General features: G+C 43.5%; 3 protein-coding genes across 3 annotated transcripts; all 3 read left to right on the plus strand.

Moving 5' to 3' along the window:
- On the plus strand, positions 1-1,197 carry LOC128301899 (trafficking protein particle complex subunit 4). Its single transcript, XM_053038569.1, has 2 exons — positions 1-638; positions 698-1,197. The coding sequence occupies exons 1-2, from the start codon at positions 464-466 to the stop codon at positions 1,174-1,176; spliced, it is 654 nt and encodes a 217-aa protein (XP_052894529.1). The 5' UTR covers positions 1-463; the 3' UTR covers positions 1,177-1,197.
- Positions 1,198-1,411: 214 nt separating this feature from the next.
- On the plus strand, positions 1,412-10,125 carry LOC128300685 (cullin-3). The gene is made up of 11 exons (XM_053036840.1): positions 1,412-1,823; positions 3,014-3,968; positions 4,840-5,223; positions 5,295-6,053; positions 6,125-6,295; positions 6,379-6,549; positions 6,619-6,733; positions 6,801-6,970; positions 7,045-7,265; positions 7,343-7,481; positions 7,557-10,125. Exons 2-11 carry the CDS (start codon positions 3,912-3,914, stop codon positions 7,707-7,709), a joined length of 2,340 nt encoding a protein of 779 aa, XP_052892800.1. The 5' UTR covers positions 1,412-1,823; positions 3,014-3,911; the 3' UTR covers positions 7,710-10,125.
- Positions 10,126-10,527: 402 nt separating this feature from the next.
- Positions 10,528-24,526, plus strand: LOC128300430 (synaptonemal complex protein 1-like). The gene is made up of 18 exons (XM_053036476.1): positions 10,528-10,995; positions 11,311-11,609; positions 11,678-11,867; positions 11,977-12,162; positions 12,630-13,220; positions 15,502-15,762; positions 15,834-15,938; positions 16,052-16,114; positions 17,287-17,361; positions 18,285-18,368; positions 18,455-18,586; positions 21,816-22,082; positions 22,233-22,562; positions 22,627-23,148; positions 23,216-23,347; positions 23,415-23,824; positions 24,068-24,158; positions 24,223-24,526. Exons 1-18 carry the CDS (start codon positions 10,756-10,758, stop codon positions 24,325-24,327), a joined length of 4,083 nt encoding a protein of 1,360 aa, XP_052892436.1. The 5' UTR covers positions 10,528-10,755; the 3' UTR covers positions 24,328-24,526.
- Positions 24,527-24,567: the final 41 nt, after the last annotated feature.

The raw sequence follows: 24,567 nt of genomic DNA on the forward strand, positions 1-24,567 counted from the left end.
GAAGTGTCAACAATGCTCGCGCTAGGCGAAATAATAGTGCCAACGGTGCGAAAACGGAACACGTAGATGAACATTTGGTTAGTCTATCGTTTAGTCACCAGAAACAGAGCAAACAGCTTACGGAAAGGGAATAGAAATTTCCAGGGTGAGCTGGGATTTCACCTGAGGAACCACTGGGAATGATACAAATCATCTGTTAAATCGACGTGTTCTTATTTCGAGCAATGTTGGTAGTGTGTGTGCGCGTACTCGAACAGAAAGAGAAAGAGCGAGTTGCTCAAAAGGAAGGTGAAGAAAAAAGGAACAAAACTTTGCTCAAAATTGCAGCAGCTGACATCTGTCAACAAGGAGTCGTCGATGCGAAGTTGTGTTTACATACTGCTGCCCAGAAAATGCTGTGAAAAGAAGTCTTTTGTGGGAGGCGAACGTGTTTATCTGCGGTTTAATTTATACGGCCACTAGAATGGTAATTTTCGGCGTATACATCGTGAACAAGTCCGGTGGGTTAATATTCAACCTGGACCACAACCTGCCCAAGATAGAAACAGAGAAAACGTTCAGCTACCCATTGGATATTAATTTGGAGTATGAACCGAAAAGGATTTCCGTTGCCTTCGGCCAGCGGGATGGAATTAATGGTAATGGTCGCTTATTACTATGCTGTAATCAACAGTAATTGAACTTTCTCCTTTTGCAGTGGGTCATCATTTGATAGCCGTGAATGGGATGCAGGTAAACGGGGCGGCCCTCGAGGATGGTCGGGAGGTGAAGCAAATTATCGAAAGTAAGGACAGCTATCCGCTGTCGCTAAAATTCAGCCGACCGAAAATGACAACAAATGAAAAGATCTTTCTGGCCAGCATGTTTTACCCACTGTTTGCCATTGCCAGCCAGCTAAGTCCGGAACCGAAGAGCAGCGGCATTGAGGTGCTGGAAGCGGATACATTCCGACTACACTGTTTCCAGACGCTGACCGGTGTGAAGTTTATGATATTTGCGGAAAATATGCAGCCTGGTATCGATGTGTTGCTGAGGCGAATCTACGAGCTATACGCGGATTACGTGTTGAAGAATCCGTTCTACTCGCTCGAAATGCCGATCCGTTGTGAGCTGTTCGATACGAACCTGCAAGCGTTGTTGGATCAGGTGGAGAAAGGTGGTGTGGCTAATATTTAGTAATGATGAATCATTTAATATAAATTTAATCTCTACGATACATGGACAGTTCCTACTTTCATAGCTACGAAAGAAGTATTAATTACAAAGAAACAATTGTGTCCACGCAAAGTAGCTCAGTACGGATCGAGCAATCGACGGTGGAATGACAGATAATCCGCTTTCTTTTTCCATCTCTCACGCACACTTGCACACACCAAACACGCACACTTGGGCAAACTTTGCGAAAGAAAACATGGTCGCCGTGGGTCTGTCAAAAACGTTTTTTATAAATGAAAACTAAGATCGGCTCATGAATTCGCACCCAATTCAAGCAGCATCAGACGGCGATCTTGTGCTACGAGTGCCGTAAAGGAAGTGATCCTATCCTTTCTACCGCGAGGGACATGAGCCCAGACACGGATACAGAGTGCACGGTTGTACGGTTTGGATGGGAAAAGGTTCTCGCTGAACAAGGCAGCATATGAAGTGAAGTGAAAAGCGGAGACAGCACCGAGTGTGTGACCGTGTGTGCCCATTGCCCACCTTTTTCCTTTCCTGGTGTACTTGGTTCGCTGTTTGCTCCGTACAAGTAAAAGGGATCGACGACAAAAGGGCCCGTAAGCCTTTTCCCGACCCTGTTTGCCTGCCGAGCGCCGTGGAAAAAGGTATATGTAACTGGATATGGCATCTAGCGGGTGGGAAAACAGGTGAATCAGTGCGAGGGGACTTTACTAGACGCGTATCGGAAGAAGTTGACCATCATCACCCCTCCAGCAACCCACAGAAAACGACGTGTAATGAATGTGTTTTTTTGGAGGCGATGCAGGTGAAGGAATCGAAAATGGAATTGATTGTTCACCATCAACATCGTCGTGCGTATGGTTGTGGTTGTGTGGCACAGTCAAAGCCAACAATCGTTCTACAATTCCCCAAAAGTGATACAGCAATTAAGCGCATGGTTGCAAATTAGCAAAACGCAAAGGTGGAATCGAAATCTGGTGGCCGATCAAATGCACAGCGGAACAACTGATGCCAAGGGAGACAAAGAAGGTGGTGGGTTAGAAGCTAGAAGAGAAGACTTTTCCGACAATGTTGAGTGTAGGAACGAAACGGGCGCGGGTAGGAAAATGCAGCAGTGCAAGGAAATGAAGGGGCATTTAGATGACGATGAAAATGATTGTTTTTTGTTGCTATTTTCGATCGAGGTTGATGTTCCCTGTAAGCCACATCCGATGGGCGAATTAATGCAAAAGACACCGAGTGTCCCCCGATACGGCTGGTAATGTTTTTTTTCTGCCTACGGGATTTTTTCTTTCTCAAACTCGATAGTAACCAATACGGGTTTCCTAAAACATTGACAATGTGTACCTCAGGATGTGTGTGCGAGAAGAGGTGTTCAGTTCGACAACTAGAATACTATGGAGAGTACACGCAATTTTCATCATCATCTGTATCTGATTCATGAGGAATTCTGTGCTAATGGGGACCGTTTTCCTCCTTGGTTGATTTGCGATGCAAAGAAAGGAAGAAAGAGGACAAACTTCAACATACATAAGCACACATACACAAAGCTACGAACTACACATACCCCATCCTCCTCAGCACGTCCCGTTCCGGTCTTGCATGTGCTGTAGCAATTCCAGCACACAATAATAAATAACACACTCCTTGGGAAAAATCCTCCACCCCGTGTCATTGGCCTTGCTTTCCGCGACCGGCATTTTTCACAAAGAAAAACGTATGCAGCTCATCTAGTTACCGCTCTGAGCAACGCAACTGTGTCGTACGGAATGCAATTTACGCAGTGATTGTTATTATGAACTTACTAACGAAATGTTTTAATTTTTCGTTTTAGGCATCACAGTTACGACTGCCGCAGCTCTTGGATTGGTGGATTTTGGATCTTTTTTTAATTTGAAGGATATCTTGTTTATTGCGTGCGTTCTTATCTTGAGAGTGCGCTTGCTCGTGAGGAAGAACCCTTGTGAGAAGGCGGAAGGCCTCGGAACAAATGTTGCTGGTGATTGCTATCGAATGACGCGTATAACATGTATCGGTTTATGATTAGACACACAATCCGACATGATCATATGTTGCGAAGGGCATCCTGAGATGATATTTCGGCCCGTGGTGAAGTTTCATTGACACTATCTGTATATTAAGAGGACCTGGTGAATTGTTTTCTCCTCGTCAATCAATCTGTTACAGTCAATCGATACGTATTTTTTTAACATACATGCAAATTATAAATGCATAAGGTAAATGCACGTGGTATGTAATTGAAGATTAAACAAACAGGGAAATAAATTGAATCCAAGCATACTTCGCGATCATCCAAGGTAACGATCGTTCTGATAATGAGGCAACGTCTTACTTAAAAAGCTCGTGAAATCCTTGCGACTATGTGCATATTCCGTTTCCACTAGAAAGGAGGCTCCCTTATCAGTGCAACTTAGCGTAGGCGTAAAGTTTATTTGCATAGGTGCGTGTAACAGTGATAATTTTGTTTTGTGTTGTGTGCGTGTGTGTTGTGTCACGATCGGTGTGTGCAGTAAAACCATCCACAAAGGATCACCAAAGTAAATCGACAAACTTTGGTGGATAGATCGGTCAAACTGTGAATCTACTGTTGCACATAAATAGCGAGTTAATGAACTAGGAAATAAACACCACAACTCACGATCAATACCGATAAATAGTATAATTTTTTTAGCATTCTGGAGTAGGTGTTACACGCCAACAATAACGCCAAGATGAGTCGTGTATCAACACAGAAAAAGGAAGGCAAAATGAGGATCCGTGCCTTTCCGGTGAGTAATACAATATCGTACTGATTTACAACCATGTATCTTCACAATGTAATATGGTGTGCATCGCTCTGCAGATGATATCAGATTGGGTTTACCTTATTGAAGTGGATAGGCCACTTGTAGTTAACTTATTTGTCATCAATCTCGCTATTTCACGTTTGCACATAATTTTAAACATTCTTTTCTCGACTATCGTGTTGAAGCGGATAAATCCGAATAAAACAATATCCCTAACATCGCAGCAGTCATTGCAAAGCTATACTGGTTACTTCGACAGATCAGAAAGTAATTTTCCTTTACTTCAAAACAATAGAGTGCTACTTTCGTCGTTAGTTTTGCACTTGTTATTTCTCTTTCTTCTTCTTGAGATTGCTGTAATAGCAAGATCTTGAGTCCAACTTTTCGTTCGTACAGTTTTTGGAGTATTTTGTCTACTTTTGGAACAGTTTTAGAAACGCATCGTTACTTAATGCGTTCTTATTTTCACAGAAGCTAAGAGAGGTCCTTCGCCTGTCACGTGTGTGTTTTTCTTTGTTCGTTTGTGTGTAAAAAAGAAAGGAGCAGCAAAAGGGGAAACGTTTCGTACGTGTCCGAACAGTCGCGTTGGTCTGAAAATTGCACGCATGTGTGCCCTTCGGGGTGAAGGCAGTGTGAAGTTCTGTCTGCTCCTTCTGGTGGGAGATCGAAGGCGCAATGTTTCGAATCCAATGGAAGCGGAAGATGAGCCGCGGGACGGCGCAGATCGCAATGAACTTCGTTAAAGGGATCGTAAGGCAATGTGTCTGCTAGTGACCGAATAGCGCTCTAGTTTTGTAGCTAGTTGTGGTTGTGATCATACTTAAACTTTTTCCGCATCTTTTCGCTTTTCCAGATGACAATGGATGAGAAGTATGTGGAGTCGATTTGGTCGCTGTTGAAAAGCGCCATACAGGAAATTCAGAAGAAAAACAACTCGGGCCTTTCATTTGAGGAGCTGTACAGAAACGCGTACACGATGGTACTGCACAAGCATGGTGAGCGGTTGTACAGCGGATTGAAAGAGGTAGTGACACATCATTTGGAGTCCAAGGTACGCGAGGAGGTGTTGCGCAGCTTCAACTGCAGCTTCCTACAAACGTTGAACCAGTGCTGGAATGATCACCAGACATCGATGGTGATGATCCGGGACATTTTGATGTACATGGATCGCGTTTATGTGCAACAGAACGATGTCGATAATGTGTATAACCTTGGGTTGAACATCTTCCGCGATCAGGTATGCGATATCCCGTCCGTATATTCGTTTTTTTGAGAATGAAACTTTAACTATATCATAACACGTTGCAGGTTGTTCGTTATCCGCGCATTAGAGATCACATGCGAGAGACGCTGTTGAATATGGTGATGTGCGAACGGAAAGGTGAAGCGATCGATCATATCGCGATCAAGAATGCATGTCAGATGCTGATGGTGCTCGGTATCAACCAGCGCTGGGTATACGAGGAAGACTTTGAGCGACCGTTCCTCACACAGTCCGCCGCATTCTACAAGCTCGAGTCGCAAAAGTTTCTCGCCGAAAACAGTGCGAGCGTTTACATTCGGCGAGTGGAGGCACGCATCACGGAGGAGGCCGAACGGGCCAAGCTGTACCTGGACGAGAGCACCGAAAGCCGTATCGTGGAGGTAGTGGAGGACGAACTTATTAAAAAGCATATGCGTACGATCGTCGAGATGGAAAACTCGGGCGTTGTGTATATGCTGCAAAACACAAAGACCGAAGATTTGGCCTGTATGCACAAGCTGTTTTCGCGCGTTAGCGGTGGCCTTAAGACGATCGCCGACTGTGTGTCACAGAACCTGCGCTCGCTGGGTCGCGATTTGGTGAAGGAGGAAGAGAACGGTAGCACGAATCCAATCACTTTCGTGCAAAACTTGCTAGATTTGAAGGATCGGTCCGATCACTTCCTTTATCATTCGTTTAATAACGATAAGACATTCAAGAATATGATATCATCCGATTTCGAACACTTCCTTAATCTCAACAGCAAATCGCCCGAGTATCTGTCACTGTTTATCGACGACAAGCTGAAAAAGGGTTGCAAAGGGGTAAGTGTTAATGCTGCCGGGATAGGGATGAGTGGAACGAACATTTTAAATGTAATATCGAATCATTTCAGATGTCTGAGCAAGAAATTGAGACCATACTTGATAAAACGATGGTATTATTCAGATATTTGCAAGAGAAGGATGTGTTCGAGCGGTACTACAAGGCTCATTTGGCGAAGAGGCTGCTGCTAAACAAATCCGTGAGCGATGATTCAGAGAAGAACATGATATCAAAATTAAAGGTAAGTTAACTTCAATTCCAGTACGGATAGCTAGCTGACTTTGGTGGCGACACTCATTATGCATTTTTTTTTGTTTTATTCAGACTGAATGTGGTTGTCAATTTACCTCAAAATTGGAAGGAATGTTCAAGGATATGTCCGTTTCAAACACGGTAATGGAGGAGTTCAAAAATCACATCAACAACGACAATTCGGCACTGGAAGGCGTAGAACTCACGGTTCGAATTCTAACCACAGGATTTTGGCCAACACAGGTAAGTTAGTGGTAGATCAACTTGTCGATCGTTATTGGGGATTTTGACACGTTCTTTTTCACACGTTAGTCTGTAACGCCAAACTGCAACATACCACCAGCACCACGGAAGGCCTTTGAAACGTTTAAACGATTCTATCTGGCCAAACATTCAGGGCGCCAGTTGACATTGCAGCCACAGTTAGGTAAGTTTTGTCAGGGCATTTCGATACAGCCGCTATAATCAGCTTCCACTTTTTCTTACTATTGTAGGAACGGTGTACATGAATGCCGAATTTTACGGTGTTAAGGCAGAAAAGGAGAAAACGGAAGGCAACTGTAGCAGCACGGCACCATCTTCCGGAAGCAGCAGTGCGCCGGCTGTCGGTGCTGCGTCGCAGGATGCTCCCAAACGACATGTGCTTCAATTATCGACGTATCAGGTTTGAACTTTATAAATATTGTCCCGCGAAAGCTCAACTGTAATCGACTTCCTTTTGCAACTAATCATTTTCAGATGTGTGTGTTGATGTTGTTTAACAATCGTGAACGAATGACGTATGAAGACATTCAGCAGGAAACAGACATCCCTAGCAAAGATCTGATTCGCGCATTGCAGTCTCTTTCGATGGGCAAACAACAGCAGCGACTTCTGGTTCGAACACCGAAAACGTCTAAGGATATCGTTTCGACGGACGAATTCTACGTTAACGATGCGTTTGTGTCGAAATTTCACAAGTGCGTTACATTGGAAGAATTACCTTCGTTGGAAGAGTGGTGATTTGTGTTTTAATTTTTGTTGTTACATTTCGCAGAGTTAAAATTCAAACTGTCGCAGCCAAGGGCGAATCGGAACCGGAACGTAAGGAAACCCGGAGCAAGGTTGACGAAGATCGGAAGCATGAAATCGAAGCTGCTATCGTGCGCATCATGAAGGCACGAAAGAGGATGCCTGTATGTATATGAGTGATGGAAATTGGAAAGTCTTCTATACAGAGGCTAATTTTGTCTCCACTTCTCTCTCCATAGCACAATCTTCTCGTATCCGATGTGACAACGCAGCTAAAGAGCCGTTTCCTGCCGTCTCCGGTGATAATTAAGAAAAGAATAGAAGGTTTAATTGAACGTGAATATCTTGCTCGTACGCCCGAGGATAGGAAAATCTATGCGTATTTAGCTTAAACAGAAAGCAAATTAAATCTTCAAATAGAGAGAGAACGAGTATATATATACAAAGATGTATCGACAGTGCACGACAGTGGCAACAGCGTCAGTGAACTGCAAACAACAGTACTAATAAGCACGCAACAGCCAGGTACGTTCTATCTCACGCCAAATCGGTGGAGATTTGCCAACGAAATGATAGAAACCGTGAAAAAGAAAAATAATAGAATCGATGCTACAGCTCTCTACGTGCTCATACGCAAAATAACCTGCGTCTAGCAATCGGACTACTATCTACTACACGGGAGACGAGATCGCTCAAGTGCACAACCGTGCGCTTTTTCTACTAGCAGGAAAATTGAACAATTAATTAATTTGTTTTCCGCCTGTGAAGCGTACTGCAATTTTACGCAAGTTAAAACCAATCATTAATTGTCAAGTGAGCATAGGATAGAAAGAGATTGAAATGACGAACACTCTCATTTTATCTTTGTTAATGATTAATTCAAGAGGAGTGTTTGAGCGAGGTTGAATGCAGGATGAAGGATGCAGCCTTGGAAGTAATGCAGTAGGGATGATCGTTCAGATGGCATCTGTGTTGCGAGAAGAGGAGGATTATATTGCTTTCGTGTGCAGTAAATCCGTGTACCAGCACACAATTTGTTCGTTCGGTTGCTATGATTCTTTATTGTTTGTATTTTTGAATGTAAGATCTTCTTGATGAATAGGACTCGTTCGTGAAACACTGATTGCTATCTGTAAAAGTGTTTCTTATACAGAATACACTAAATTATGTAATGGATCGATCCTGCCCTACGCCCTCTGTAGTGAGGACTTGACTATCTGACTGGTTACCGAGGTAACGGATAAGTCTCTAGCAAGACAGGTAAACGTGTGTGATCTTGTAGATTGCTACGTAAAATATCATTATTGGAAAGGCTTTTTGCGCCGGCCTTGTGGTTGCAAATATTACACATTATTTTCAATTTTACCTCCTGTTCCTGTTCATTGCAGGGTTTGAATGCGTATGAAAAGATGCGTACACGATCGTGATAGTTTTATACTTACACCTGCAGATATCTATTTATGAACAACAATGTCATTTTACGAGACCGTGCACCGTGCAGACGGTTATTGTGCGTCCAATAGTTTGAGTGCATCTATATTTCTTTTTATTTTTTTCAATAAGTAGTGAATTTTGTTATTGCCCTCTATTTCTGATTGCTAAAGCGTTATTATTTCTACCTTCACTCAGTGCAAGAGTCAACGATAGGAATAGAAATGTCGGTGATGCAAATAAAATCACACAGATGCAGCAAGATACGGGCTGGAAATGCGCTCCATTTGTTGATATGTCGAAAGCATATGGTTTATGATTTAGAAAATTGTCAAACGAAACCACCATGAATTGCGTTCCGTGCTTTTGGTTTTGTTTGTTTTAAGATGTGACGTAATGAGAGCATGATCGTTTATATAGATTAGAACTTAGAGAGAAATTGTATTGAATTATAATTTTTTTTGTATCCATTCTGAGATGATTGGCAAGGTTAAAAACAAAACACACACATTAAATCGCATCAAAAAAGATAAGCACTGTCGTTCTACGAGCAAGGCGCGCACATTTCATCACCGATGAAAAGGAACTGGAGGCGTCTCTGCATGTGTAAAGAGCATAGAGTTAAGAGCTGAAGATAGAAATGTTTTTTAAGGAATGATCTTTTACGTGTTGATATTTTCCATTAATTTTTGAACCATACTTCTCCATCGACCTTAATCCTTTCAACCGTTTACTCTCCGGTAAGCTCCGCCTTCTGTGGATAAGTATAGATAATAGAGGCAGTCAGCTGTAGGGAATGGTACACGTACACTGTTTTCCTCCGCAGGACAATGGATATTGTTTGCTCAGTGGACATAAAAGACTAGAATATCTATTTGAACAAAGATTGATTGCAAAGTGTAGCTGTTGGCAGAGGAAAAGTCCCTTCAAACACTGTTCAAATGGTTACATGCTCGAGCTGATTAGTGTGAACACTGCTAAACTAACTAAAACGCTATGTAATGTAATTGGAAAGGAATAAATTAAATAACTTATACTTAAGATACACGTAGTAAACTGCAGTGGCAGCAGCAGCAGGCAGGGCAGGCGAACCGAGAACGAAATGTTTCATGGAAATGGAGAAACGCACTCACATACTGGAAAAAAAAACTGTGGCTCCAGTTAGTCTTCTCCAATAACAGTAGCAATCATGCGCAGGCGTTAAACCGAAAAATGGAGATAAAAAACGAAAAAGATAATAAAAAATAAGGCAAAATAACGGCTGAAAGGAAAGATTCACCGATGGGTTAATTTGATTTTGGAGGCAAAGAATTGTGTAAATTTGAAATTCCTTTAAACAACCGTGTCTGGACATGTGTTAATAAAATTATCTAATTGAATCATGCAAAATTTTCTCCTGGTTTTTTGCACGCATTGAGAAAGTATTAATGGGGATTCGACTTTTCGCATTTGAGATGGAAATTTTCTCGCATGTGCGTAAATTGAATGATTTGAGAGAATCATTCGGTTTGCATTGATCCAATACATTATTTACTCCATCGAAACTCTGTATAATGCTTTAACACATTTAATTGTACGATTTATATAATTTAGTTAGGTCCTAATGATTACTAACGTATTTGTATGTTGGTAACCCTGTACATTCCACCTGCAATCCCTTTAAATATACAGTCAACCCAGGAGTAGTATAAACGCAATTTAAAGCTGCTGACGCAAACGTAAACAAAGCAAGCAATTCCGTGAATGGGATCGAGTGTGTCCGTACAGAAAAAAAGTCGTCCGCCACTGTGCTGACAAAACCGTTGCAGTTGGTGAGGAAAAAACACAGCAGGCGTAAGGCAGTTGTTGAAAATATTTGTTCTTGTCGTCGTAGAATCTTCCGAACGAGCCTGAACCATTGGTGGTTTGTGAACTCTGGTACGCTTGTGGTACGCATTGTTTCCTAAAGAAGTGGTGTGCTTGTTAACCCCGATCTACTGTGGATGTGCCGTAGAATCGGTATCTGTGATGGAGACCATCGGAGATGGAAAAGAATCACACGCGGAGGGTGGCGGACCGCTACTATCTGACGTTCCGGTTAAAATGGTCGCGCAGGAGATAAAGCCCACAGGTGCGATGGCGGACGTTGGGAAGGTTTCCGTCGAGCAGTACGATGATACGTCCCTGAATGCCCGGTTGCTGGACAAGCTGAACGAGCAGTTCGAAAAGCAGATCCAGCTGGTCGAGAGTGATCGGTTAGACTTCAAGGTGAGTAGTCGGGTGCAGCGCACATACGCACATATATCGTGGACGCGCCACGAAGGTCACCCTTATGGCTGAGATGAATTAGAATCGTTTGCTGCAGTGGTCAATCCATGCACTGTCGCGCTTTTCGCCTCCGGTCAAGGTTGTGCTGCGTGTTTTTTTCAACTGTGCCTATTATTATGTGCGCTTACTACGGTGGCGACCAACACGTGGCCCCTTCTCGGGATAGCCCAACGGAGGGCAGCAGAGCGTTAGTGTAATGTTTCAGCATTTTGTTCTGTTCCATCCTCGGTATTACATTTCATATTGTACGACTAGCTTGGCGTGTATTCCGAATGGGTACACAGTTTGCGTACGGTCAACACCGAGCTGGTGCAGTCGTTGCGCGAGGTGCAGGACACCTGTATGGAGCGGATGCAGCTGATGCGTGCGGCCTATCTAAAGAATTTGACCCGTTTCGGACCGGATGTACGTCTTAAACGGGTGGCAAATACCACGGACCCAAATGCGGAATCCCCTTCTGGAGAGCAACTTATATCGCTTGAGCTTAGTTCCAACTATCCCATTGTACCAGCCACGGATGAGATGCTGCTTCGGGACTTGGACGCAAAAACATGGTAAATTGCACCTGTTGTATGTGGAAAAACCAAGTTGTTATCATTTTTGCCTGTTGGATTTATTAAAGCATAATTGATAAGCAACGAAATGAATTGGTTGACCTACGGCAGCAGGTAAATGATACCGGATCCATACGGGAGCAGTTGCGCAACATGACTCAGGAACGAGAGAAACAGTTGGAGGATAAATGTAAAGAAATCGCTATACTACAGCAACAGATTGTCGCACTGAACGAGCAGCTGCAGAAAGTCAAACTGGTAACGTATATTGTTAGGACAAAATGTGAAACTTTGGGACAATTTTAGGCCAGTTTCATCATTTTCCATTGTATGATTGGCATACTATATTAAAACCATCTATCGACAGTCGACGACGGCCTCGATCGATAACCGGAGCTTAATATCGGAGATTACCGATCACCACGATAAGATCACGCAGCTGCGAAAGAAGCTGAAGGAGCAGGAGGATAAACTGCGACAGGCAAACACCGCCATCCAATTCCGGGATGAGGTGATCGCGCAACAACGACAGGAAATTAAATTGTTAAACGAGGTATTTGCTCTGCTACGTACATCTTGTACGGCTTGCTGTGTTGTGCTGCTGCTTCTGCTAACCGGTGGTGATGGGCTTTTGCTAATTATCTTTGACGCCTCCGTGCCTGTATTTAGTCGCTTGAGAATGCTTCGATGTTTTCGGATCTGTATGATAGCGAACGGGACAGCGTAGAAAGTTTCCCTAGCTCGCTGAGTGGAAGCTTCCGGAGTACAAAGGCCTGGTCCGGTGGTGGTAGACGTGTTGCGAAACGAATAATTTAAACGATAAACATTTTGGGTTTGGATTCTTTGGTGGTTAGGATCGAACAAAAACTGCGAAATTATACATATTTTTTAAATTTAGTTTTATAGCTAACCAGTCGCTTAATATATATTAATAAACATTTGTTCATTTGTATTTTATTGATTTATAACAATTGGTTCCCTTTTTCTTTTGTTTCATGTTCGGTTGTGGATCCCGTGTAGCAACCTCAAGCGTCAATTGTCCCATTCCATTCGGTAGAACCCGGAGATGGTTCGTCCATGATGGAGCAATCAATGCAAAGCTACTCTATCGTCAGCAGTAGAAAGTTGTTCGATCAGCTCGGTACTATGCAGCAGGACAGTCAAACAGAATCCGCATACGTGCAGCGGTTAAAGCGTGAACTGATTGAGTTGCGTGAACAGCTGCATGAGAAATCGCACCGAAAAGAATCGACGCTGGGTGACGTGGAAAAGGCCTTGCTGCGATTAAGGGGTGCCTGTGAGGAACTTCTTCAGAGCACCGGTAAGCTGTCGGGATGCGGTGACGGTTGCAGGGGGGAGGATGGTAACGAGAACGGTACGGCTGGATGTTTACTCCGGTTCGAAGACGACGATGACCTGATCGAGGCGATGCGTGATCGCTGTGAAGCGCTGTGCCGTCAGCTAGCCGCGACCCATAAGACAAATTGTACGTTCGAGCAGGATGAAGGCATCGGGAGTGCTAGCACATCCCGGCTGGAACATTCTGACCCGCTTGGTCAACGCGAACAGCAGCAGGTGATGATGTGCATCGAGCAGCAATTGAAGCGATTGGTAAGTAATGGGCATCTAAGCACTGGGAAACATGTAGCTTTAAACAAGGCGATGGCAAGTGTGAAGTGGAACACCAAACCGCAGGCAAATGAGCATATTCAATTCCCACCTAAGTACATGCGCTCTGTTTAGTTGGAACCGGCTGACCCGGTGCCTTAGTTTCAATAAACAACTCCTATGTTCGTCGCCCACCATTGTAAACAGTCCGGTTTCCCCGTCAGCAATTAATCTTTCAATCTTCCAATTCCTTCGGATACGGTAAGGGAAGTATTCCTATTTTTGGGGATCCCACTTGCGGATCCTACAATCAACTCATTAACGAGCTACAAATCGAGCAATCGAGCTGGAGACGGCTTCAGCTTGTCTGAATCACTGCCGCCCGCAGACTCATTGCGTTGTAACCCAGTTAATCGCTGGCCTACAACTACGTTTCCCCATTCTTGCATGGACATTTCGAGTGCGCATACAGTGGTTAGGGAACACATTCTACGATTCTAATGCGTTCTCACACCTTGCGGCTGTGACGGAGAGTGACAGTATCTATTTTGGAATCGACATGTGCCTGCTAACGATGAAGTTTTGCTTGCCATTTCGGGTGGCCCGTTTGTCGTTCCATGTGTGCATTTTCCTTCGGGGTTGGTTGGAATGCGGCTAAATAAGCGACACATCGGAGCGAGCTGAAGTTGGAGCTCTTTCATCGGCGAAAAGAGTGAAAACGGGGAAAACGGGGTGGGTGAAGAAGGTTTATTTTTACACCACTGTGTTTAACATTTGCGTCTAAAAGGCGTTAATTTACAAGCAATAGCATCGAGCGATATTTGTATACGCAGCCATTAGTGCCATTTATGGTTGGTATAGCGCGTGTAGCTGGTAAACGTGTTTTGCATGTTAACGACAATTTATACTTGAGGACGGGCGGCTTGTGGTTGTGGGCGCGGAAAAGGTAGTTGAATTGTTTTTATTTTTCATTTAGCACTTTAATTGTTGTTTCGTTTGTGTGTTGCCTTGCCGTTGCTGGCTGACTGCTATTTGTGAGAACTAAAAATTTAAAGTCTAATTAGAGATCAAGAATGAATTCTAAAATTCTTCAGTAATTCGTTAATCTACTACACCAACGCAAATCCACCTCCATAAAAATAATAACAAAAAATAGCATTATAATTGATGCCTGTTATCCCAAGATCACAGGAACTATTGGTCAATTATATAAAATGCATCCGACGCGCTACTCCAACGAGCACCAGGCAAGCTCTTTTCTATTCCCCTTAGGATCTTCGGGATAAATAACTATTTTAAGCATGTACAATCTTTGAAAAACTTCCCCTTTACACTTTCCAGGGAGTAGACTACGCACGAATTTCGTACCGCCCCAAAACCACGCGCTCCGTCAGAGAGCTGTAGTCGAACCCAGTTTAGAACCAATTAATTTTACTGCACTTGGGTGCGCCACCACGGTACCGGGACGGTTGTTTGTAAACGAAACGAAAGCGAATGTTCCGTGGGATGTCATACCGGCATCAAAACGCCTACATCACATCACAGCAAAGCGGCGATCTTCACGCGAGTGCAACTGCACAAGCAGATCCGACAGGGGTTCCCCAAGGTACGGACCCTCGGGGTAGAGTAGTCAAGAGCATGTGCCGTCCTAAAATAACTTCCTCTTAGCACGCGACTAGAACGGGGCTAGAATATACTTTCCACCCGAAATTTGCTAACCACGCCGTGGTGACTGATGGTTGAACATTTGCTTTTGAATTATTGGGAAAGCCGATGATGATGAAGTGTGGTAATTGAAAATTTAACTAGATTACTGAATTTGAGATTTAAAATACTCAATTAATGTTGTTCAGTTCTTTGTTTATTAAGAATCATCTTTCGCGTGGGTTACTTTACGTTTCGCCCACCAGCTAGAAGAGATCCCACTCCGGCTGGTCTAGCGCATCGCATCAGTATTTTCCTCGTGGTTTTCACACAGAAGAATGGGTTGGGTTGGTCTTTTGAAAGCCGCGATTCGACAGACGGATCAGTTTGTGCGTAGATCTCGAGATGAAAAGTTCGATCGTGCTAGTAGCGCATATGCTAATATATTACTAGAACGGGAAATTATATTCTAATTGAATCGTTTGGATAGTGCTTGGTTAACAAAATATAGAAGATATATTGTATCGCTTTGTGATTTACAGTTTAGAGTGATTTTTGTGCTATAATTTTAATAGTTTGTGAGAGAGTGTGTGTGTGTGTGTGTGTAATATCCAACATCCATACCATGACCGTTTTCCAGCTAGGCGGAAAGGAGCACAGCAACAACAGTGCCAGTGAGTCCTTCAGCTCGCTTTCGCTCGGCCTGGACGAAGGTTGCACCCTGCAAGGACTGATCGATGATCTAAAAAAGGAGATCGAATCGAAAGATCTTGTGTTGCGTGATCGGCACTTCGAAATGGAGCGTTTGCAACAGGAACTTACCAACCGGGACCGGCTGCTGAACCAGTGCCGGGTACGCCAAGAATTGTTTGACGGTGAAAAAACAGCACTACTTCAAAAGGTACGTGTACGGTACGCTACTTCAAACTGTTGTGAATCTTCGCTAAATGCTTCTCGTTCGTTCATTGCCAGATAGCCGACCTGGAAGAAAATGTCGACGACCACAGCCGTACGATTGCGATGCTAAACATGGAAAAGGTGAAACTCTTGCGTCAAGTGGACGATCTCAAGGAAACGGTATGTGTGCGAGCGTGTTGGTCATATCCGTTCCGTTAACGTTTATACATATTGGTGTACTTTATTTCTGGCCTCTCCAACCATTTCCTACTACTCTGGGGTGAAAAAAACAGCTGCACCAGTACCGGGAAAATCTGCAACAGACTAGTGAGGAAAAGGTTGCCATAGAGGACGAGGTAAGTGTTGGGATGTGGGGTACGGGGGGATTTTCGGCGTTGATTGCTGGGCGGCGTTTCACGCATGATACGCTGCGGTGTCGTTCCATTTTGTTTATATTTTCATTTTTTGTGCCAAATTATTTTCTCTACGTAAATTTGGGATCTGTTTGTTTAATATTTTTGTTATTCGGAGGATCTTCGGAGAATCATTAAAATTTACGCTGTATTCTTGAGACCATTTTTAAAGTTAATATCCATTGAAATATTTATTTTCACTACGCCTTAGAATTTTAATGATTTGATGTTTTATCGAAGGACTAGTGATGAGAATTTCGTTCCGAAACTGCCTAGTTCGTTCCGTTAGGTCTGAACCTAACGATCGAAAGTAGGGTTTTTGCACCTACATGTTTTGTTTGCCTTGCGAAGATTATAAGTTGCTTCTGTTACTTTTCTGTTGAGCTACTGTTCTATTACTCAAAGCTTTAGTGGAAAATAAGCAAAGCTCAAAGTAACGAGAATGTGTCCACGTTTGTTCAACTGCAAGATTGATACACTTTCTTTGCATTCTCATGGGTGACAGTTATTCATGTGCCACGATATTGTCGGCTTAGAAGGTTATTTTATGGACGAAATGGCTTTTCTCTAAACCTGAACAGATAGCTACTGAAACGACGAAATAGATGATAACACAAGTAACTTTAACAAAATATGTTTATGATACATAACCACGGTCGTTAATGGTTGTATTTGCGATCGATTCGTGCGATCGTTTAATGGAAGTTTTATTTTTTTAAAAAGATCACTCGATTTATTTATTTAAAGCTTATTTTGCTTGATTCAATTGCATCTTCTGTTTAATGATGTTTTCAGAACTCCGATAAAAAATGGTCACCGATAGTAGCGAAGAATTCAAAGCAACAAATTTGCATTCAAAACTTTTTGTAACTCAAAAACTGCAAATGAATGATACAAATATGTTCAATGTTCGCGAATGTAGGTTCATCGAACCTACCAGGTTCGTTTTGTTCTTTTAGTGAAAGAACTGATTACGAAAAAAAACATGGAACTTTCCCATCACTACAAAAGACTATTTATAATAACTCGTCTTTTATGATCGTTCAAATAACTGCATTTTGATTATTTGGCATTTTTTCTCTCTTCTTTTCTTTTTTTTGGTTAACAAATCCCAGTGCAAAAACCTGCTCGTCACCATCTCTAATCTGCGTGTTGCCCTCGAGGAAACGAAGCGTAATGGCAGCTCATCCGTGAGTTTCTTTTCCGGCCTTCGTCTCAGTCCCCAACCACAACCACCACAGTCGTACCGTGTCAGTTATTTGCATGCTAACGGCAAGGATGATACCGTGGTCACACCCGCTCCAACCTTAACCAATGCAGCACCCAGCACTGTAACGAGTGACAGTCGTAACAGTCCGGTACCGAGTGCTGGTCCCGATCCAGCACCGGGCGGTGATTATTGGTCCGCCATCGGTCGTGCACTGTTCAGTGGGTTTGACCCGTAGGCAGAATGTGTAGAAGTCCTTCACAAAACGGGACGTTATCGCTTGATCTGCTAAACGGCAATGTGCCAAACAATTCAATACGCCAGATATGCCTTCTTAGAGACTTTCTCCTACTATTACCGACGATGCTGTGAAGTGTTCCTTCGGTTTGCTAGAGTAAACGTTGATCTTCTGATTTAACACACGAATAGAGATAGTGCAACTAACCATCCAGTTCGTGAACATGTTAGCATGCTAGCGTTGAACGTTTTCCAATTTTCCTAGCTTACATTAGTTAAATGCAATCAAGTTAAACTCGTGCGATAAGTATTGTATACTGTTCGTTTCATTAGCGAATACTATAGAATAGTATTTAATGCAAATTATTTTTTAGTAAGTTAATCTATAACCATGGTTTTCTACACCATGCTGACCATTGGGTTGATTGTTTGATTTTCACAATAAATTATTGTTTTTTCCCTCCCAGTATTTTGCCGCAGACTAATTCGCTTAGGTTTCAGCGTGTTGTTTCCTTTTAACACTCTACTTAACCTTTTCTTAGCATGCTCCTTGATTTGACTTTAAAGCGCTTTGGTAAGTTAATCTTCTATCGATTTACTTGATCGCGATTTTGTGTTGCATTAAAAGAAAGGACTCTGTTTGTAACACGTTGTTTGCTTCAATGTTAGGTTAGCGTTCTTCATGAGCTGGTGGAAAATTTGCAGCTAGAGGTGATCCTTTTGAGCGAGCAGTTGAACGACGCATTTAAAGAGGTCTGTAATGGTTTAGATTTTCGATATGAAGCTGACGCTGTTTTTATTTATTAATTCTTTTTTTTTGTAATGACCACTTTACCCAGAACATATCAAAGGACAACGAGTTGGACCAATACCGTGACTCCAATCTACAGCTCCGATGTCAGCTAGCCGAGCTGAGCCGTGAGTTTGGCAATATGAAGGACATCTCCAATGCGGTAGACATCCGGCAGGAGGTGAGCGTGTCCTGTATCAGTAACGGAAACACTTTAACACGTCCCGGAAAAAAACAATATCCCGTTGCGGTAAAAGTCATCCATCAGATCGGGAGTTGGGGTTTTGCCGAAAAATTACTGCACCAACAGCACGCCAGGTCGCGGTGCAATAGCACCAATCGTCAAAGGTGTCAACGGTTGACACCCTTTCCCGCAGGCCCAGTGGTGGTAGTTTGATTGAGAAATCATATTTTACGACCGATTCGGTTCGGACAGAAAATACGGGCTTTCCGGTTGCTTGGTGTTTTCCATTTGGTGCAACACATTTCGTTGACGATATTGATGTTGAGCTATAAAAGCTGTCCGTTGTTGCGGTGTTGAGCGTGAAATTTAATCGATTACCACATTTTGGTCCGCTTCGGCAGAGCTTCTGCCATTTACAAACCAGAAATGCTTTTGCGTTGGAATAGAGCGGTGTTCGGGGTGTTTTATATCCTGTTGGGGAAATTTTACAAACGAAAGCGGTGTTGGTCGCTTGTTGCGCTAAGAGAAGGAAAGGAATGTGGAATAGCTCTAGATTGTTGGAAAGTTGCTGCAGAAACTTTCTTTTTGTTTTCGTCGCGTTCGGTCGTTAACCATGTACGAGGAATGTCCTTAACGGTGCTAAAGAAGCTATCAACACCAATACTTTACTGCGGAGTGCTGTGTATACCCCCTCGGTGGAGCAGCCGTTCATGCTAAAGGATAATCAGATTTTAATCGTCCCCTTGTACACTCGTGAAGGACAGAGCAGTATGTGAAAGTCGTCTGGTACAGGGAAAAACACTCAAAGAAAGATCTTTCCCCGGTTTTTGTCTTGCACCCTTGGGTTGCGTGTCACAACAATCCACTCTCACCCTGTTCCACACTGTGCAGTGGTTGTCTAGTAGGTAGTTGGAGTTACCTTTCGCGTTGCTTAGTAAATACTACGGCACTACTGAAGCACCAGCCCGCGTGGGTCGCTAGGTGCAAGCAGGTGGTAAATGAATTATAATTTCTTTGGAAAATCGAATGGAGCTTCCCGGGGGAAGGGGAGTCAGCTACTACTCGGCACTGCTGTCCTGGTTTTGTTTTGGAAGGTTTTTGCGGAGAACTAGTGACAGCACGCAAAGCAAACGCGCCGTAGCAAACGGGACGGAAAGAGAAGAAGCTTGGGATAGATTTGTTAACTTCGATACGATGACTTGAGGCAGTGTAATGAAGAACGCCATGCTAAGTTATTTGTATGTCTCGGTTAGTTGCATGATATCGGAATCGAAATCCATATCTGTTGGTGGCAATTTTTACACTTTTGATTGCAACGTTCACCTCATTACTTCATGGCTTAGACTTAGACGAGAGGTCCAGAGCTCTGGTTGACCTACTTCCAAGGCATTTACTAGAATAATATATCAACATATTGAGCTTATTTAAAAGAAACCTATCAGATTCGTATTGTGTCTTGTGGTTGACATATAATGTCAAGAAAAAGTTGATTGGAATAACAATGTGGATTACATTCCAAAACGTCCAAATGAGCAACTCAGAGCCTTGAAACTTTTTGCATCTCGATAAGCGATAAAAGTTCATCCCACTGGCAGTGAAATGGTATTCGATTCAATTAAAGCGAGGAAGTTTTAGATCGCGAAACAAAAAACAGGAGGTACAAATATTAATGGAAAAACTTTCCCCCATATGAAGATGAGTTTTTAATAAGTTCGGCGGGCTGGTTTTTTTTGTTTGTTTTTGCACATTGCACTGTGAGTTCTTGTGCCGCATGGTGCACCTTGGATTCTTTTTTGCGCTGTTCCATGTTCGTATACAGCTTGGGTTGTGTGTAGTGAAACGTAAAACCATGGCCCGCGCATTCCATGCACTTCATTCATTTGCTAGATCTGTACGCTGGCAAGAAGAAATTGGGTATCGGGCTTCTCTACTCCAGGGTGGGTGCAATGTCCTCGAGGGCTCGGCGTTGCATGCTTGCGATTGAAATCAGATTTATTGGTACAACAGCAACAGCATGCTGGTGTGTCGTCCTGCCTGTGTCAGACCGGGAGGGATGGTGTTGCAATTTCTCCAGCAAGAATTTCTTTCCTTCCCCCCTTTTGAATGGAGGAACCGCGAGGCAATGAAAACATTGTAACCGATTCCATTACATGGCCGCCCCCTGTGTACGTGTGGCGGGAATGCAGTGCACGCCAGTTTCCAGGACGTACGAGAGCCGTTGTGTAGGAATGTTGGTAAATCGCGCCAAACATCAACAACTTTGTCGACGCACACGACGCAGACGACAGGCCCACCGAGGTTGACGATCGTATGTAGGGAATTGCGAATTTTAGTTCGAGTTTGACGTTCATCGGGAGTGGAGCCCACTTGGCATAGAGTTTGTGTCCCGTGCAGTGAGTAGGATTACTATTGTACGCTTTAAAGTATTTCCATTCGGTGCGGGAAATGTTTTCCGAAATTTTAACATTAGTGTATACTAAAACTTGCAGAAGTTTAGTTTTTGTGTGTGTTTTATATATCGTTCTTGTTGTAAAAGTTCATCAGTCAAGTCATCAGGACACGATTTACATAAAGAATCCAAATGGACTGTACGTTTGCATATAAACGGTGTGCTTGGTCCTTCGGGGTTTTCTGGTGCGGGTGGTTAAAATAGATACAGACAACCGATTACCATCGGCATGCCATCGTTACCTAGTGCCTGAACCGTACGACCAACAGTAAGGTTTTAGTTCCGTTTAAGTTTAATATGTTTTGCCACTCCTCGTTTCGTTCTTCCGCTGTTCGGTAGACGGTAGAAGGACAAAAAAGTAACCGGAAAATAGAAGAAACACCGTAAAAACGATTTGCAACTCTCTGTGTGTAGTGTGTGATCATGAATTCCACCGGGTTCCAACGGGTCGTCCTTGCGATTGCAATTAATAGGCTACGGGGAGCGCCGTGTGTACCGATGGTCGGAAAATTATAGTAGCAGAGCAGCATAACATCGTGCCCCAGTACTCCGGATTGCTTTCGGGATGGTTATTTTTCCAGGTCATTTACACGTTTTCGACTTTTGTGGCGTGCGTGAGCGGGCTGTTTCCTGCAATACGCTTCCGCCTTTTGACTCCTATGTGGTTCATCGATTTATTGTAGAATTAGAAACTGTGAGCTCCTTGCCACTCACTCCAGGAATATTGAAAGTATTTTGCACCGTTGAGCATTAATTAACGTTCCACCTCTATTTCAGCTCAATGAACAAAAGCATCGTTTGTTTGCGTTGTTGAAAGATGACGTGAAGTTACTGCAGGATCAGCTGAACGGTGTCCGGGGTGAAATTGTATCGCGCCAGCAGGATTTGGGTCATCTGAGCTACTTCCGGGAGAAGTGTGCCGAGATGGAGCGACTGCATGAACTGGAGATGAGTCAGCAGCGTAGCAAACATTCCAATGAGCTGAAGCAACTGCGGCGGGAGATCGAATCGTTAAGCAATCAACTGGCTAGTGCCGCTGATACGGTGAGTAATAGTGTTGTGCTTAATATATCGTTAGTGAGGCGTCATTCAAATAAGGCATCGAATCCTTAGAGCAGTTTCTAACACTAGTTAGTAAGGAATGATGTGATTGTAATGCAATGTTGTAATGTGTTATCTCATTTTTATCTCTAGACCAAACAGCATGAGCAACTGGTGGAATCGTTAGCAACGCTTCAGACCACAATTCTAAAACTGGACGAGCACAATCGACTTTTGCAGAAGACTATCCAGTCCTATCAGGACAACAGCGTTCAGCTCGAGCAACAGTTGGGCGGATCGCAGCACCAGCTGGCAACGGTCCGGCAGGAGCTCGAGGAGTTGCGGGCACGCAGCGATGAGCAGGAGAGTAAAATCGAAAGTTTGAAGACCGATAAGGAGCGTATTGCTGGCGAGTTGCTAATGCAGCGGAGGATGTGCAAGTGTGGCTTTAACACCAACAATGCGAGCGGATCGCGTGAACGCGTAAGAATAACAGTTTATCCAATTTAAACTCTGTAAATGAATCACTTTTTGTGTAATATTGCAGGCCAAGGTACCACTCTCTCATTCGCTGCAAAAGCAGCTGGCCCAAAAAACACTCGAAGCAACGCGCATTCAGGAGGAGCTAACCCAACGCACCGAGGAGTGGAAGCGGCGTGAAACGGATTACGTTAACCATCGGGTCCGTGCGACCGAGCATGCGACAGAGCTGATCGAACAGCTCAGTGAGCTGAAGGGCCGATTCGGCAATGTAGAGCAGGTGGCCCACATGAAGGATGAGCTGATCGATCGTTTACAGCAAAGTTTGCGTGACATCAACCGGAAGTACACGATCAGGCAGGAGCAGTTCACAGAGCTGGAAGCAAAGAACGGAAATCTGTCGGAAGCGCTGGAACGTGCCCGCCAGGAAGCTCTGCTGTGTGAGAAACGATGCACTGAAGAGCTGAGCAATGCACGACGTTGTTCGATGGATCAAAAGAACCAGTTGCAACAGTACGAGCGTCAGCTTAATCGTCTGCGACTGGAAGTGGATGCATTGCGGGAAAAGTGTGAACAAATTTCTAGTGAGGTTGGCTTTATGAGTTGGAAAAGGGTATTTTCTTGACATTTGATTGTTAATTTGTGTTTAATTTTAGCGTGATGTGTTACGTGATGAATGTCAGGGACTGCGAGAGCGGTTGGCAAAATACGAAGGAAAGGAGAGCGCCCTGTGTGAGGTGGTTAAATCGAATCAAGATGAGCTGGCCATCAAAGCGTCGCGAGTGTTGGTAAGAAACAGTGTTATCAAATTATTTTCTTTGCTCTTAATGATCCATTCACGGTATCAACTCAAAGGAACTGGAGGAAACAAATCGCAAACTATCGCAGAACTATGAACAATTGAAAGACTTCCATGAGGACCTGAGTAAACAGTATCGGCACACCCAGCACGAACTGGAGCAGTTACGAGAGTGTTCGAAGAAATTGCTAGAATTTAAACAGCAAACACTGTCGACGAAGGAACTAACGCGCAAGAGCGTTACTGAATGGAAGGAACGGGAGACGCAATACTGTCAGGAGATAGGTCGATTGAAGAAGCGCACCGAATTGCTGGAACAGGACCGATCGAAGCTGATCGGCAAGCTGAATGCGTACCATCGGGACAATACGATTCTCGCACGGTGTATGCAACAATCACAACACCCACAACCGCAACAACAACAACCTCCATCACGACAACATTCGCCATACGACGAAACTAGGAGGTGAAGCGTTTTTCCTATTGGTTTAATTTTTGAGTGAGTTTTGTTTTGGAGACTAACAACCCGTTGGGTACGCTTGCATTTGGAACCATTTGGAATAAAAGCTTTAACCCCGCAGGGATTTTGGAATGTTATTCCTGGTTTGCAAGGGTTTTGTTAACAGATTGTGGCATTGCTTTTTTCCTTGTTTCATTGTAACTTTGTTACTAAGAGGTTCGTTTGTGTCTTGTTTTGTCTTTTATGTAGAAGTTATAATCTGACACCTCTTCATCAAACGTTTTACCCACCGGATGCGTTCAAATTGGTCCGTTCGACCAGCGATCCTAACTGCAACGAGGTACGCTTATAGGCAAGAAATGTCTCGTTAACAATTAATAATGAAATGTGTTTGCTCTTTTCAGTCCGACGAGTTGCTACAAAAAGTTGAACTCACATGCAGCCAGCTGCAGCAGATTAGAAGATTTTGGCACCAAGGCCTGAAGGAGGTGTTCCCAACTGATCCTTAGCGTCAAAGTGAAGGGTAGAAGTGTTAGAAGCGCTTCGTTGCTCGCCCAACACACGTAGTATAAGTTCGGGTACGAAATCTTACACCATTTGATGTTTCAAAGCAACTGGTAAGCTTTTAAGGTAAGCTAGGGTAGCTAAATGTTAACTTGAATAGCCTTTGTATGTTGTTCTTGTACGGATTTTATTACAAAAACTAATAGATGGGAAAACACAGAATACAAAAGAAGAGTATAATTTTT

Source organism: Anopheles moucheti, chromosome 3 (assembly GCF_943734755.1).
Source record: "Anopheles moucheti chromosome 3, idAnoMoucSN_F20_07, whole genome shotgun sequence".
Taxonomy (NCBI): Eukaryota; Metazoa; Arthropoda; class Insecta; order Diptera; family Culicidae; genus Anopheles; species Anopheles moucheti.